At 34.5% G+C, this 17,307-nt stretch overlaps 1 protein-coding gene across 2 annotated transcripts in view; it reads right to left on the bottom strand.

The window, feature by feature from the left end:
• The window catches only part of LOC120626628 (disks large homolog 2-like), a 38,537-nt gene that overhangs the window by 13,423 nt on the left and 7,807 nt on the right, over nt 1-17,307 (bottom strand). For both annotated transcript variants that reach the window (XM_039894247.1, XM_039894246.1), the window contains 2 exons: nt 4,516-4,592; nt 3,588-3,785 (listed from right to left, as the gene is read on the bottom strand). In XM_039894247.1, the coding sequence (XP_039750181.1) occupies nt 3,588-3,785; nt 4,516-4,592 (275 nt within the window). The remainder of the gene's footprint in view (nt 1-3,587; nt 3,786-4,515; nt 4,593-17,307) is intronic.

Here is a 17,307-nt window from a genome sequence, read left to right as displayed (position 1 = left end):
TTTAAATAAAATTGACTTGGTTAGTTATTCAGAGCGTAGGCAGAGTTTTTATTAGTTAAAATGTTTCGTTGCCGTGGAAGAGCTACCTACATGTTTAGTCACTTAGGGACGCAGTTCTATAAAGCTGAACTAAATAATAATAAGAAAAACTTAAGGGCTCTTTGGACTCTCTTCTGCAGAAATAAATGCTTGACAGATTATATTTCTTTTGACATTTCCTATTTCGTAGCACTACATGGGTTGCTAGATTAAAAATTAGTATTAATAATAATTTCTACTCTTTTTTGCCAGAATATACCTTATTTAATAACGACTGGTTTGATGAACCTGCATAAATTAGTTTAAGAGCATTAAAAATAAATAGTTGTTGATGGGTTAAAAAACAGGCCGAATTATTCACGTATTTTTAATTTGTTCTAGGCTACTATGTAAACTTTTCTGGAATTAGTAAAAACCTTCCTTTGAATCGTGAATATTTAAAAGGTGTGCAGAAAACAAGTGCAGGTTTTATATCGTATAAATGATAGTTTAATATCGATTAAAGATGGATAGATATCTACTATAATAGACAGTCAAAATGATTTTGTAAGAACAGTTAAACGCACCAACTGCGACGATATAGTATTTATGTAGACAGTTGTAATACCAGTAATTGGCAGCTACCAGTGACATGGTACGAGAGTGATAAATCGATTTTGGGCTTGTTGTTAGGGTGGTAATTATGCTGGGGGAGATCTAAATCTCTAAATATCATAATATCATCGTTTATAGTCCTTTATAATGTTTATATTATTTTATCTGTTCTGACAAAAAAGAGTAGTAGTTATAAAGATTGAAGAAATTATAAATTGCACCGTACAGATTCTCCGGCTTTTCGCGGAGTATGCGTCTTGCGTCTTTTCGCGAAGAGTTTATCTTTATCAAAATATCATCGTTTATAGTACTATAAGATGTTATTATTTTTTTGTCTGTTCTGAAATTATAAAGATGGAAGAAATTATAAATTGCACCGTACAGATTCTCCGGCTGTTCGAGGATTATGCGTCTTTTCGCAACGAGTTTATCTCGACAAGGTGTTGGTTGCACGTTAGTATGTAGTTTGATGTACTTCAAAGTTCGTTCCAGCAGCCTAACTGGCTAAGACTTTTTGCAAGTCAAAAATACTGCGCGGATAAAAGTTGCTCGGGCCTACTTTTCATTTAAACTGCTACCCAGTCCTATAAATACTTAAATAGAAAAAGACCGTAAAGTTTCTAAGAAATCCCTATCCCTATTCAGATTCAGCTACCCCTTCTATCTGCTTAAATAAATTATATTGGAATAAAAAAATTACTGGGTCTTATTCGAAGTATTCGGTGTATTGATCTTTACTCAAAATATCGCCGTATCTTCGTTTTACATGAAAATGTTAAATTATGAGAGTAAATAATTCTTCTTTAACAGTTATTCATTATTTTAGTATTTCGAATGTGAAAATTCATACACTTTTGTTATTAACCGTCTTACAAAAAAAGGAGTTCTCAATTCTCGGTTTAAATTTAAATGAATTAGATATTGTTTTCCACACAGAAAACCAAATTTCCAAAATTCTGGGTACTAAGCACATAAATCTAGATGGAAAGCAAAAGGTTATTGCCGTCTTTTTGGACTTGGCCAAGGCTTTTGACACGGTTTCCGGAGATCTATTAGCGCACAAATTGGAAAGGCTCGGTATTCGAGGTGGTCAGCTTGGTCTGTTTCGTGACTATTTAACAAATAGAAAGCAATTCGTTAAAATCGGTAATACAATAAGTGATGACTTAAATAATGATTTTGGAATTCCTCAGGGAAGCATCCTTGGACCTACCCTATTTTTGACATTCATAAATGACCTATGCGACCTACAACTGGAAAAAGGAAAAATAATAACTTTTGCCGATGATACAGTTATTATCTTTAAGGCCAACAATTGGAAAAACGCATTTAATGCAGCTCAAACTGGCCTAAATAGCGTTAATAGATGGCTCTCTGTAAATAAGTTAACACTTAATACACTTAAAACAAAATATGTCACTTTCAACATCAAAAACGCGATAGAAACTGATTTAAGTTCATTAACACTAATCGCTCACACAGCTTCATGTCTGATGGATGAAGGGAAGCAATGCTGTTGCCCATCTTTAGAAAAAGTCAATGCAACAAAATACCTAGGGATTGTTGTAGATGGACAACTGTCATTTCAGCCACATATTGATGCTGTAACGCAGCGTGTGCGCAAACTAGCTGCTATATTTAAAAACATAAGACACGTGGTTGATGCGAGGACTTTAAAAACTGTATATACTGCCCTCTGTGAATCAATAATATCATATTGTATTACTGTTTGGGGAGGATCTTGTACATCTCACATGCTTCCAATCGAGAGAGCTCAAAGGATGGTACTCAAGGTGGCTACTTGTAGGCCCTTTGACCACCCAACTGGTGACCTCTATCAACAGTGTCAAGTCCTGACCGTCCGACAGTTATTCATTTACAACAGCATAATGCGGCAACATGCAAAAAACCAATTTAAAGAAAATTTTACCGAAAGGCGTAGACAAGACAAAATTTGTGGTGTCACACTGTGCCGAACCAGATTTGCTCAGAAACACCAAACTTTTCTTGGCAGATTCTTATATGATGCAGCCAGCAAGGAGATAAAAATTCATTCTTTGTCAAAGCATAATTGTAAAATAAAGGTTAAGGCCTGGCTTCAAACACAAGATTACGATAAAACGGAAAAGTTATTAAGAATTACCAGATAAAATTTAACCGTATCAATATTTAAACCTATCCTTACACACGCACGCGAAACACACACATGCACAGACACACACACACACACTCACAAACACCCATACACCCACACCTATACACACCCAATTCGCCACACTTATTAAATAATCTATATATTATATCTCAATTCTCTTAACTCAAATAAAAAAAAAAAAAAAATTTAATTGATTCAATAAATATAATAGTTTGCAATTTTCATCAATTATATTATTTGAAATTGTAACACTTAGTTATAAATTATTATGTGCAATAACGGATACCTTCTATCAGGAAGAGATCCAAAAGCTATACCACAAAATCGCTAGATTTTAGCTTAGTTTTTGGTTCAACCATTTTAAATTAATTTATTATATTTTGCATCATTTGAAAAAGAAAACTGTATCTTAGATAAATTATGTTAAATTGGTATTTGTAATGTTTTCACCACTATGAATAAATAAATTTATTTATTTATATTTTATTTATTTAAATAAAGAAGATTACAAAAAGTGGTTCTCAAAAAACCAATCATATTTGGTTGGATTTGGAAATCACGATATCTGGAAAAAAAACCTAATACCTAAATAGATAAATTGCGTTACATGTAACTAAGTCAGTTTTGAAAAGCCCATTGTATAATATTTTGCCAATTTAGTTTATTTTATTCAAAAGGTTAATTATAATTTGGTTTATTAATCGCTTGCCCACCAAATCTTATTGAAACACGCTGTATACACCACTGCTGTTCACATTAAAAAGATAAGTCTGAAAAAGGTAAATTATAAAATAATAACCTGTAGTAGAATATCTCCAGTTTGTAAACGGCCATCCATCTTAGCAGCCCCATTAGGCGCGATCCTAGTTATACTGACGTCACCGCCGCTTTCACTTCCCGCTATACTCAGTCCAAGGCCACTCACTCCTCTTTCCAAGGTTACATCTGTAGTTTCCCAAACGTCATCTGGATTTGAAGTGCTTTGATGCATGAGATACTGTGAACAAATATGTTTTATATAGCACTAGCTGCTGCCCGCGACATTGAACTGCGTCTGTTTCGGTTTTTTTAATAACCCTTTGTTTTACTGGGCTGGAAATTAAACTTTGACCAAGAACCAAGAAACTTTCTGAAATGATTCCCAGGTATATTCTGCGAGATGGTAAATATATTTGTGCCAATTTCTACCAGATCAATAGTATAGTTTTTTGTATGGCAGCCATCTTTTTTTGTAGGTTCACCGATGAATTTGTGGGATTTATGGGCGTTAAGACGGGACAAACAAAAGCACTTTCACATTTATAATAATAGTAAGGATTGTAATATCTTATTTTATTTTTATTTTATTGGTAAGCAGAACTTACAGCTAACACAAAAGATAGAAGAACAAGTTAAGTAGTACAGTGGTAGTATAAGTTTGCACAAATAGAACTTAAATAAAAAGAAAAAATGGGAATCGCACTTAGAGGTTTTCAAAAAAGTATACGTTTACAGACCAAAATTTTGTGCTTATAACTAAAAATAATTAAAAGAAATTATAATAAACGCGCAGTGTTGGCATCCGTTAGTAATATATCTAATAAGCTCTTAATGTAAAAAAGCGAGAGCATGAATAAAAAGATTTACTCGAAAAAATAAATAATTATGGTATATCTGCAGTTCGAAACAAATAAGCCATTATTTCACATATATTTCGCTTTTGGTCTTCGTTAAACAAAAATAAGTACCTGAAAACTCCCTGCGACTTGCTCCGGACTGTGCATCGTATTTTGTTCACGGCCGCTGTCATAGTTGCTTACGTTTGCTGCAAACCAAAACGTGCTATGTTATTTACCTATCTTCTTCAGTAGAAACATATGAAATCAATGGTCTTTTTGATAGCTATAAAATGTTTTGTCTTAATTGACAAGTAAATAACCTACACCCGAAACTGCTGAACATTGGTTTAACTTTTCAGAGAACATTTTAGAACTCTTAATGCACCTCAGAGGCGTATTGAGATATCATTTCTATAATTTTTTTCCCCTTAGACGGTTAAAGAGAGGACAAAAGTTTGTATCAAATTCAGATTTTTTTTCCACGAAGCATGTTTATTGGTCTTTAAACTGATAAAAATGTTTCAGGATTAGGAAATAAATTACCGCGAATCTATAAGCTGATATCTCAAAAAAATACCTGCTTTATAAAAAATACTTTCATCCCTTATTCCATTGGGCCCGTGGATAAAAAGTATCCTAAGTGTTCACCTAAGTGTTAGCATTCTTTTTTTCACTCGTACAAAGATTGGTTCGTTTAAGTCAAAGTCAAAGTCAAAGTCAAAAATATCTTTATTCAAGTAGGCCCGGCCCATAGGTGGCACTTTTGATGCGTACATAAGAATTACACGGTAGTGAGATGATGGCGATAACCACATTCGTAAACTTAAAACTAAAGCTACGAGGGTTCCAAACGCGTCCTGGTCTAAGAAGAAGCCCACAACAAACTTAGCCGGGTGTTTTTTTTTTTGTTATCACCATCTCACAATGTCATTTTAAATTATTAGAAAAGCAACCTGGCTAGAGAAATAATTTACACCCAAGCTTTTTTATCGATTACGTAGTCCTTTATACTATAATAGGACTTTTCTTTTAAGCTTACGTTTAATACATAATTTGAACTTTTTAAGAGCAATCTCCAAGATGTCAATTTTAAGTTTATTTAACCCATCAATAAAATATAATACATGTATTTTCCTCAATTAAATCTTACTAATATAAATAAAGTTTTTGTGTTTCTTGAAAATTATACATAATAGACCAACCGAGACGCAACCCAAAAAGGTAGACAAAGAGAATATTCAAAATTACGTTTCAAAAAAAATATACGGCGTAATATAAGCTCAAACTACGTGTTATTATAATTTTATTTTCACTTAGCTTTACTCAAATTAACGAAATTAATACCAGTGTATTAATTTGCACAAATATTATGCACTGATTGTGTGGTCTCAAATTGTTGTTAGTTTGAATTACCATTTCAAATTGCTACATATGCTAATTATATTTGTTAAACTGTTGTAATAATATGATAAATGACTTACGTCTACAAGTACATAATACGTCGCAAACGTTTTTAAAAACATCGATAATTAAACAAATCTATAAATATAATAATTGTGCACTTAATTTTGCTGTCTCTTATCTCAGTGTTAGATCCCAAAAGGTATACATAAAAGACATTAAGTCCCAGGGGTCATCTTCGTCGATGGGTGTCCCACAAGTTTCAATTTTGAGTCCATTTTTATTTTTGGTGCATATAAATGATCTTTCACCATGACAGTGAAACTTGTGATTTTGTACTGTTTGCAGATGATACATCTCATTTATGGATAACTCTGACGATGCAAGCCGTACATTTCGCATTTATTTGGGCTGAAAAAACTTAGCTGAGTGTATGCTTCGGTAGGGTACTTATTTAGATACACAGCGACTATACTAAGGTCGGCTGCCTACGGCTTCAGAAAAATTAAACAGATTATTGACAAAGAAACAGCTAGGCTTGTTAACTTGAGTACTGTCATAGTGTAATGTCTTACGGGTTCTCATTATGAACCAGAGCTGCTGATATTTAAACTATTTTCAAATTGCAGAAAAGAGCTGCATGGTTAATGTATAAACTTAAATAACGCGAATCCCTCTATGACAATTTTAAAGAAATAGGTACCCATACTTACGGTAGCTTCACAATATATTTATAACATATATAGTTATTATTAGTTATATTAACATATATTTTATATAGTTTTTATAAGTATATGTAAGTATAGTATTTTAAGGCAAAACATTACTCTTTATGAACGAAAAGTGGATATAAACAACTACCTACCTCGAAATGGTCATAAGTTAGTGACATCTGCATATCGTTTGCGCAATCGGAAATTACCGGCCTGAAGATCTAATGCAGTTTTACTTTACCTATTTTCCATTTCAATCCATATCACAAATATATAATACATATAATACCGAGAATAATTAATATGTAGCGTAGCAGTGGCACCAAATATTACTCGATTGTACTGGATACGTTGATTTCAGTCGAATTGGTGACTAACTTTTGAGGACTGAAGATCTGGTACGGTGAAAACCCCAAAAAAAATCTCTTTTTCCGAAGAATCCAATAGTTTTCGATATAAAAAATGCCCCGAATATATACTATAAATGCACCAAATTACATTTAAAACCGTTGAGCAGTTGTTTAAATTATGCGAGAACAGACAATATCTACAGATAACAAAAATAAAAAATAAATCTTTACAGGTTCTTATTTATTTAATATAAAAACCTGTAACCTGTAAGAAGCATCCAATTACCAATATCAAATAAGTATGCCTATTATGAACAGACAAGAATTTTTTAAACATTAATGGGAACATCCTCAACCAAGTAGTGTCACTGAAGGCGAGATTGAGAGTTTTAGAGGTTTTATTTTTCAAAAAAAATTAAATTTTTTAGCCCATTAAACATTCTGAATAACGAAGACCGGGAAGGTTGTTCTACCTTCATCCATTTATCAAATCAATCGACCTTTTTTCATTGTACAGCATTATACACTACAGAACTCTCCTCGCTTCCACAAAGTTATTAATATTCATAAACGTATGTTGGACAAAGACAATGTTTATTCACAAAATAATAGGTATTTAAAATCCAGCTTCAAATAACATTTTACTAGCTGCTTTACATAGTAATGGCTTTGAAGGTTATACGAAAACGAAAACTCATTTTTAGTTTGACTTTACTTAACTCACAAGGCTTTTAATGCGGGCGCTTCCCTGTAAGTGTATACATGTTCCGGAATTAAATTAGAATAACTATTTATGTTATTAATAGGTAAGTTAATAATATGTCCATCTTATTGAAGGTACAATTTAAAAAAAAAATTAAGTCATCAATGTAGCTGTTCTTTTTTGTTGAACAAAAAGTACAACTATCTTTAAGTCTTTACTTTATTATTACATTACATGTTATAAAAGAAAATCCCCCGCCGGGTACGTTTGTCTGGGCGTGAAAAACTAAAAAATACCAAACGAACTTACATACGGTTCTCACTAATGAACAAGTCTAAAGTTGGTCAATAGGTAATGCGTTTATTAAATTTTCTTGAACGAATACTAAGATAGATTTATTCAAAAAAACGCTTTAAAGGAGGTATATGAGGTGTTTTGACGCGACAAGTCTCTAAGACTCATTGATACAGCCAGTGAAAATGAGCAAGGCGAAGATTATGTCTAATGCTCATGTTCCGCTTCAAACAGTAATCGTTGAGAGCACTGCACTCGAAATGGTCGACGGATACGTGTACCTTGGACACACGATCCAGTTAGGTAGGTCCAATTTCGAGAAGGAGGTGAACCGTCGAATCCAACCCGGATGGGCAGCGTTCGGGAAAGTTCGTGACATCTTTTCATCAAAAATCCCTCAGTGCCTGAAGACGAAAGTCTTCGAACGTGCGTGTTGCCAGTGATGACCTATGGTCCTGATACATGGTCGTTGACTATGGGCCTCATAAGAAGGCTCGGAGTCACTCAGCGGGCGATGGAGAATGCTATGCTCGGAGTATCTCTACGCGATCAAATCAGAAATGTGGAGATTCGTAAAAGAACCAGAGTTACCAACATAGCTCAACGAGTCGCGAAGCTGAAGTGGCAATGGGCTGGACACATAGTTCGGAGAAAGGATGGACGTTGGTCCCAAGGTGCTGGAATGGCAGCTTCGAACTGGTAAGCGCAGCGTTGTTCGACCCCGAACGAGGTGGACAGAAGACATTAAGCGTGTCGCAGTTAGCAGCTGGATCCAAGCGGCACAGAACCGTGGAATTTGGAACTCCCTACAAAAGACCTATGTGCAGCAGTGGATGTATATCGGAGGATATGATGATGATGAGGATGATGATGATGATTTCATTATTCTAGTATAACAAATAAATAATCTTTAAAGAAGGTAATTAGATAGATATTTGTTTGCTTTAAGTTGCAGTATCTGCAGTACACTGGTCGTCGTGTAAAAAAGATTACTCTGATGACGTTGGGGTAGATTTTATTTTATAGCCCTTTATATTTCACCGGAAGTTAGATGATGTCTAAAGAAGAGATATCTTTTATAATATAATAAGTATGTATCGGTGAGTTTATGTTTTTTGTTTACAGTTGTTATTTACGCACACATACCATCAATGTGTGCATACATAGGAATACCTACTAATCATTGCGTTTGTCTCTTACTATTTTCCTGAAAAACTAGATACTCAAGAGAGTTACTGTATTAGGTTTTCTGATATATTTTGCAGCTTTATGCTGCATTAGCGCTACAGTAATGCTTTTATTGAATTTCTTTTTTCGTACCAAAATATTCAGACGAATTTAATATGCACATGTAGCGAGAGAAACTCAAAAATAATAAACATACATTTCACCAATTAAACTACAAATACTTCACGTATCTCAAAATTCGAGGTAACATAAGTGAGGTGAGGTAAGAAATTGGCGAGCACATGAAACGTAGTGCGACGATCACGTTTATTTTCAGTAATAAAAATAACAATGATGTATCTTTAACTTCATGCATCTTTTGTATACGGATGTGAATACTAATATGTGATAATGAATGCTCTGGTATTGTACACCAAACAAAAATACAGAGAAATAAGAAAAACCACAACACAGCGTATACAATAATTGGCGGCGATACCGCTAATTAGCGATTTTTTCCAGGCGACCAATGGTGTGAAAAGCACCAGTGCCTACTTTTGCTTTTTACGCCATTGGTCGCCTGGTACTTATATACACATAAAAAAATAAAAAAATAATAAATACATATAAATATATATGTATATGTATATATATATACGAAGCGGTGATAGCTCAATCGGTAAGACTTCGACTTCATTTTCGGGGAGCCGAGTTAGAATGTACCTCTAACTTTTCTTAGCAATGTGCGTGTTATGCAATTCAAATATCATTTGCTTCAACGGTAAAGGAAATGTGAGAAAACTAGCATGCCTGAGAGTTATCTATAATGTTCTCAAAGATGTGCGCACTGGGCTGGGCTAGCGTGGAGGACTTCGGCCTTAAACCCTTTTCTTTTTGGGAGGAGACTTTGACTTGTAGTGGACCGGTAATGGGTTGATATGACGATGACGATGATGACATTTACTTATACAACGTGTAAATGAAAACCGATATATTACTTCACAGGCTTTAGAGGTACAGTTCATACTGTCTCTGAGAAAGTTTTTGAGTAAATCAGTATCAGTATCAATAGTTTTTACTGAAAGAAATCAGATACAACCCTTACATCACATGCAAAATAAAAATCATGTGACTCCTGTCACTTTATTAGGTACGAGTCGCCTAGCGTAGGTAGTTACTATGCGCGTGTCGGTCTTTTATCTTCAATAGGATTGTCATAAGTAAACACTTAGAATGTTTTGAATTCTTGACTTCTTTTGATTTAATATTTTTTCAGGGTGATTCCTTATGAAATATACTTACGCACCTTTCAACACTATTTCGTAATTCAGTTACACCTTGAATAACAACAGAATATACATACAATTATTTTACTAATGTATATACTAATTAATTTATTTCAAAACGAACAGTGTTTATAGAAAATAGCTCAGTATGGTCTACACACCACAGTGATACCATTGCTTTGTGCACAAAGGAGTGCTAAAATACTCGCACCGAGGTAACTAAGTGTGTCAGACATCGTTAAAGGTAGAGGACCCGCATTGGTCCATGTTCTCCAACCCTGTGTAGACTCCCCTCCAACTCCTATCTCATGTTCAGTTGGGGATTAATATTCTGAGAAAGACCATCATATACTTATGCCATACAAATAAGATAAATGAACGTTGACATACTTGAACCCATAATACAGCTTGACTCAAAATAAACGCAGCGGAAGCCGAGAGCAAAAGTATATAATAAAACTTTTTGAACGGATAAAGATTTTTATGCTATATTTCCGTAATACCAGAGAGTAGAGAGAAAGTAATTACAGCTTTAATTACTAGTTCGTCGTGGCCAGAGTGATATTAATCTTGCCCTCGGTCATATATCACAAAATTGCTTCTTAGGGTCCCATAATTGAATGGCTAAAACGACTGGTATACTTGGTTTTATTTTGTTCCGTGATTTTATTACAGTTTATTGCCCGGCTTACAAGCATTAACTTTGATTATTGTGTAATCATAGAATTTATCAATTTTGTCCGGATTGGTTGGAATTTGTCTAGAAATCATCGTGACATATTTTTTTTCTGAACTACATCTGTTCCTTAAGACTAAAGATTTATAATAATACTTATTACGTATAAAGTGATGGCTTACCAAGCAGTCTGTCAACCTCCCTGGCTTAGTGGTGAGCGCTGTCACATAAGTGAGAGGTCCCGAATTCCATCCCCGATAGGGGCAATTATGGAATTAATAATTTCTGTGGGGGAATCTGAATTTTCTCTGGGGCGGTCGGTGGGAGGCTACGGAAGTTGCTAGTTACCAGCCTACCGACAATGATGTGCCGGCAAGCTATTAAACGTTCCGGTACGATATCACGTGGAAACAGATAAGGGACAGGGGCCATAAAATGTAGAAAATTATTAGAAACTTTCGTTGTTACTGTATAACTGTATGTACTGTTTACTGGTTAAGGGAATATAAAGTACATACTTTGAATTATTTACACTTAACATGCACCGACTTAAAAATGCTGTAGAAAATAATAAACCAAGTTGTTTTTTTTTCTCCATTATTTTAAGTTTCATCTATTGACTGAAGGGCGCTAAAATGAGAGATATATTTTAACTAGCCATAATACAAGATCCCTCTAATTATGTATAAATAAAACTTGTATCTTTAGATCTTTTATATAAGTGTTTATGTTTTCAAGCAAAAATAATAGAAACACTAGATTTTTCTGTTGGATCAATTCGTAAATATTTTTGAAACAACTATTTTCTATGCTTCTGTAGTTACGTCGCTCGCCAAATTACACATAAAAATGGGATAGTATTTTACCACTTTACGTGACAGATGTTTTCCACGCAGTATTTTAGATCGTGATTACATACGTGAACCAATTTATTTTACACTAGCTGTTACCCATGATTTTATTTGTGGGACAATACTCGATACGAAACGATATTATCGATTATTAAGTATCGTCCTCGTTTCAACATCCAGTTTCATATTGATTGAGAGATAACCACAAGTCTTTTATAGGATTCTCCATAATATAAATAATACTTGCCTCTGCAAAGTATTATACCTCTATGGATCCCTAAGAACTGGATATAATTTAATGATAAAGGGTGTTTTCTGTACACAAAGGAAAGAAAAGCTGGCAGCGATACACTCGAAATTTTGCGTATTCCTAGACCGCCATCCCTTACCGGAGGAGAGGCCTGGGTCCATGCCTGATTACTAATGATAAACACTAGCGGTAAGTCAATTACCTACTATTAACAACTTATTAATAAAATAAACACGAATAGTTATTGTCTGCAACACTACCTCGCAAAACTGTTTTTTTATTACTACATTGATTTAATATGTAACAATTATTATCAAATTCGTGAAAATTTAAATGAATTTGACGGAGAAGCTAAACACTAGGTACATTTAAAAGTGATAAAGGTTTAAAAAATATTCTGGCATTGAAAATTCCAACCATAAATTTGCAAAAGAGGAAGTTCGGTTTTTCACATCCGATACTTTATATCCGCAATACGGCACTACGCATTACGACCGCAGATGCCGTTGACAACTTTTTGTTACTTTTATTGTTAGCCGAAAGATTGCAGCCTGAATTTTTATCTCCATATTATAAGCTATATCCATGATAGTATTGTATTCCAGCCAAGTTAATCTCAATGAAAATAACTGCTTAGAGAAATGCATGTCAGCACAGGCAGGAGACAAAAATTATATCCCCCGATTATATCCCCCTAAAAAGGGATATAAGTAACGAGCCCACCTGCTAAATCACTGGAACATGGAATAGGAGAAGTTTACCCCCGTTTATAAATACAGATATATTATTTGGATATTATTTCCACTTGTACGCCAGTGCTCTGAGAGTTGATAAAGCTGTGGGAGAAGATACATTTTTATCCTTTCCCCGGGGAGATAATTGTCTCCTGCCCATGCTAGCCGTGCAGGAAACATAATTAATATTTTCGCATTTACTCCGGTAAAGAAAATTTAGTACTCGGAATCAGAATTATTAAAAAACAGATTTTGCATTTCATATGTCATGGTGTATGAGTTGTATTCAAAAACAATTGATCTATGAGAGAAAAATATCACCCAAATTACTTTATTTTCAGTAGTTCTATTTTTAAGAAAGCTTAACATTCATGTACGTTATTTAGATGGGAAATACTGTTTATAATTAGATACAAGATAAAGTTCGGAAAACTAAAATGAAGAAATTTACTCCGCACTCAACCACTGGGGAAAACAAAAGCAATTCATCTACGTCATGATGCGTTGTTATCAAAACGGGGAACTTTGAATATTTAAATTCAACATTAATGAAACGTTTTTGATGAAAACATCATTCTAATTTCTGCTTGCATTTTATAAGCGGTCCGTGGAAACTTTTAAATAATCCTAGTTGAAAACTGCATTTTTAAATAGATTTTTTGTAGCGATCCTTAGATAGCTTTTATTCTATCTGAAAATTATAAAAGGAAGGTTTGCCTGATGTATAACAAAAGTAAGTGACCTTAGCATATAAATCAGACAATTTTTGACACCTACTCAGATAAAATCGTATTGAGGCCTATTAAAGTCGTTGATACCGCGTGGAAACTAACTTAACTGTTTTCGAAATTAGTTCTTAAAGATAGAAAAGAGAGAAGAGAAGAACCTTTATTAAAGACTCCATTGCACATAAAAAAATATATTTAAAAAAAATATTCGTTACTCTATAATATATAAAAGGCAAAGGTGACTGACTGACTGACTGATTGATCTATCAACGCACAGTTCTAACCACTTGAAGAATCGGGCTGAAGTTTTGCACACAGATACTTATTACAACGTAGGCATCCACTAAGAAAGGATTTCTGAAAATTCCAACCCGAAGAGGGTATAACGGGGATGAAAGTTTGTATAAACTCCTTCATTTATCAATTCTTTTTTCAAGTTACATCCATGTAGCTTTATTTTAAGTTTTCGAAATAAAGGTTTTCGAGTAAATTCCACCCCCAAAGACATTAAATAGGGGATGAAAATGTCACGCCTGTCTACCCGCCTGCCTGCACGCCAGCCTGGCTGCCTGCCTGACCACCAAACGACCCGCCTGCCTGCTCGCCTATATGCACGCATGTTTGCCCGCCTGCCTGCCCGCCTGTCTACCTGCCTGACTGCTCACCTTCCTGCACGCCTATCTGCCCACCTGCCTGGCCGCCTGCCTGACCACCGACTGCCCGCCTGTCTACCCGCCTACCTGCACGCCTTTCTGCCCATCTACCGGCATTCCTGCCTGCACGCCTGTCTACCCGCCTACCTGCATGCCTGCCTGCCTGCCCGCCCTTCTGCACGCCTATCTGCCCGCCTGCCTGCACGCCTATTCAATACAGTATACTTTATTTACTAGTCAAGCCCTTTCATTTGATACCCATACTGAGGGAGTTGTAAAAAAAAGTAATTCTTATAGCTATATTTTATCGATATTCATAAAATCGGTTTATGTGTTCCGGAAACAATATGCCACGGACAGACACACGCACAAACACAAGACACATCAACAGACAAGTCAAACTTATAACACCCGTCGTTTTTTGCGTCGGGGGTTACACATTTAATCATTGAGTGATGTTTTTTCAATCACTATCAACCACCACGTTCATGCAGCTGCGCTCTCCACTCAATCCACGATCAGTTGGCCAACTTGTACATGGGCTACATACGAAATGTCTAAAAATAGTAATTTGGTAATCTCATAAGCCATACGAAATATGTTACAATAAATTTACGGGGTCGCTTTATTTCAGTTTGGTCTAAATTTGATGACATTTAAAAATGCAGAGATAAGAGAGATTAAGATACTAATTAAGTTTTTTAGATACATTTTTACAGCAAGTTTCCTTGGGAATAGATTTAATACTCAAAACTATACAATGCTATTCTATTTTTTATCAACCCATTACCGACCCTCTACCGGACACGGGGCTCCTCCCACAATGAGAAGGGGTTGAGGCCGTAGTCCACCACGCTGGCCCAGTGCGGATTGGTGGTTGGCTATTTTAATAAGAGGTAAGATTTATTATCAATTACTCTTAAGATAATGAATCGTTTTTATCATTCATCATTACAAAGTTATTTTATCCAAATGAGCTAAATTTCTCAAGTAATAATAAGATTTAAGCCTGAAACAATATTGTTTGTAAGCAAAAAATATAAGAAAAAAACTCATTAACGTGCGGATTTGTCCGTATACGATGAAAAAATGGTCATACGTTAAAACGTACGTAAGAATCTACTAAAAATGGCTTTTGGTCGATTTAAACAAAAGTCCACAAAGTAATTCACCTATTTTTGCCTTTTTTATTTGGGTGTAAACCTAAGGAGATAATACCGATTCTACAGATTAATACTTCATCGGCTAAATTTAATTTACAGGCTATTGTTACACTCTTTATTATTATCTAGTTCGTTCCCACTGATTGAGATCTCGACTATATCGAAGTTAATTATGTTGACTCTAGACAGTAAGTCCCTACCACGTTGTAGCTCGTATTTACATATAAATTCCTATCCATGCCTTGAAGACACCGGTTATCACCGCAAGCACCTGTCGTTAACCCGTCTTATTACTTAATGAAACCCATATTCTAATACTGTACGGTGTACCTACTGAATATGTAACTGAGTATGTAAGATGTCCTCAGCTATAAGTAATTAGATGTAAACATCGCATTGGAGGTGTCGCGAAGCAGTTTTTGTTTTTTTTTCGGTTAACGGTTTTCGGTCTACTTAGTATCAAATAAAGTGGTGATACATCAATGGTTAGGGCTCCAGCCTATACTTATTCTATTCACTTTTCAGAGCTATGTGCGTTTTAAGCAATAAATGCTTGCTTTTTTGTACTTTGTCAGCTTGGTGAACTACTACTTACTAGCCTAAAGGATTAAAAAAATTTCACGTACGTTACTTAGATGGGAATCTAAATAACGTACATGAACTTATTCTATTAATCATTAATATCTAAATTAACATAAGGTATACGAAATTATGATTTTGTTAATTTCACAAACCTTTTTTATGTATAAAATATTAGCGAAGTCTTCAAGTATATATTTTTTTCAAACAGAATAAATAATAGGAGAAGCACGAATATTCCGACACAAATTTTTCAGATTCTGATGTATAATGCAAAGGACTCGTGAGAAATGAGCAAACATTATGAAGAAGGCAAATGGCAGTATGAATAAATTATATAGATTTAAACCATTGTTGTTACAATCGTTTAAGAAATGATTTTTATCCACTTGCTTCTCTTGAAAAGATACATTTTAAAATCCCGTAATAGGTCGCTGGCGTGTTCTCCTGTTTGTCCAACTGTTTCATTCGTATTCCGTCCTTATAAACTGGATGGAAATGCGCGCGAAGAAACCCAAACCTATTTCTAAATATACTATTTCTGGTGTTGGATATAGAAAAGTTTCAAATAGTTAATGATCATATAAATTAGGTAAGTATCGTTTAATTATTTTGAATTTTTTTTGTAAATTTGCACCAAATATGCAGGAGAAGTGTTTAATTCCATAAGAATATTCCTTAAAATTCGAGTAAATAAAATGAGCAAGTTTAAACTTATACTTTTCAACCTGGCTTTAGTTTTATACAACCACATCCTTAAAATGAATAGCGAATGGCAGTCCAGGGCTGGACTAAAGGTTTCTCCTTACGATTTGCTCATAATGTTCATGTTGGGCCGACAGGTTGGTCATCGATCGATCTTAAAATAGTTGACAGTAATTGTGTCAATGTCTAGTAACGTATGACATTTAAATTAAATGTCTGATTATCAATAATATTTTTCTTAGTTAAACTTAAAAGGACATACACCAGTCCATTATAATTAGGATAGGATGTAATAGGGCTGTAAAGTAACTTTATAGCCATATTAAATCCGATGTCGCCACTAATATTGTGTTCTTACAAGGGTTTGTCCTCTAACGAATTTCTGTAAAAAAAGGTTAGATCGTAATTATTGCTGGTCAAGCATATGACGAAATGGTTAACCTTTAAACGCCCCTACATATACCATATGAAATACCTATCCCTATCCCTATCCCTACTAAGTACTTACTAATATTATAAATGTCAATGTAAGTTTGTTTGTTACGCTTTCACGCAAAAACTACTTCACCGATCCTCATTAAACTTTGTTCACATATTCTTGGAAGTAATATAGGATACTTTTTATCCCGACATTAAGTTCGGTTCCTTTGGGAGTGGGGATGAAAGTG

Source organism: Pararge aegeria, chromosome 9 (assembly GCF_905163445.1).
Source record: "Pararge aegeria chromosome 9, ilParAegt1.1, whole genome shotgun sequence".
In the NCBI taxonomy this organism is placed as follows: Eukaryota; Metazoa; Arthropoda; class Insecta; order Lepidoptera; family Nymphalidae; genus Pararge; species Pararge aegeria.
Note: the sequence above shows the minus strand (reverse complement) of the source record. Positions and strands in the feature narration are given on the sequence as shown.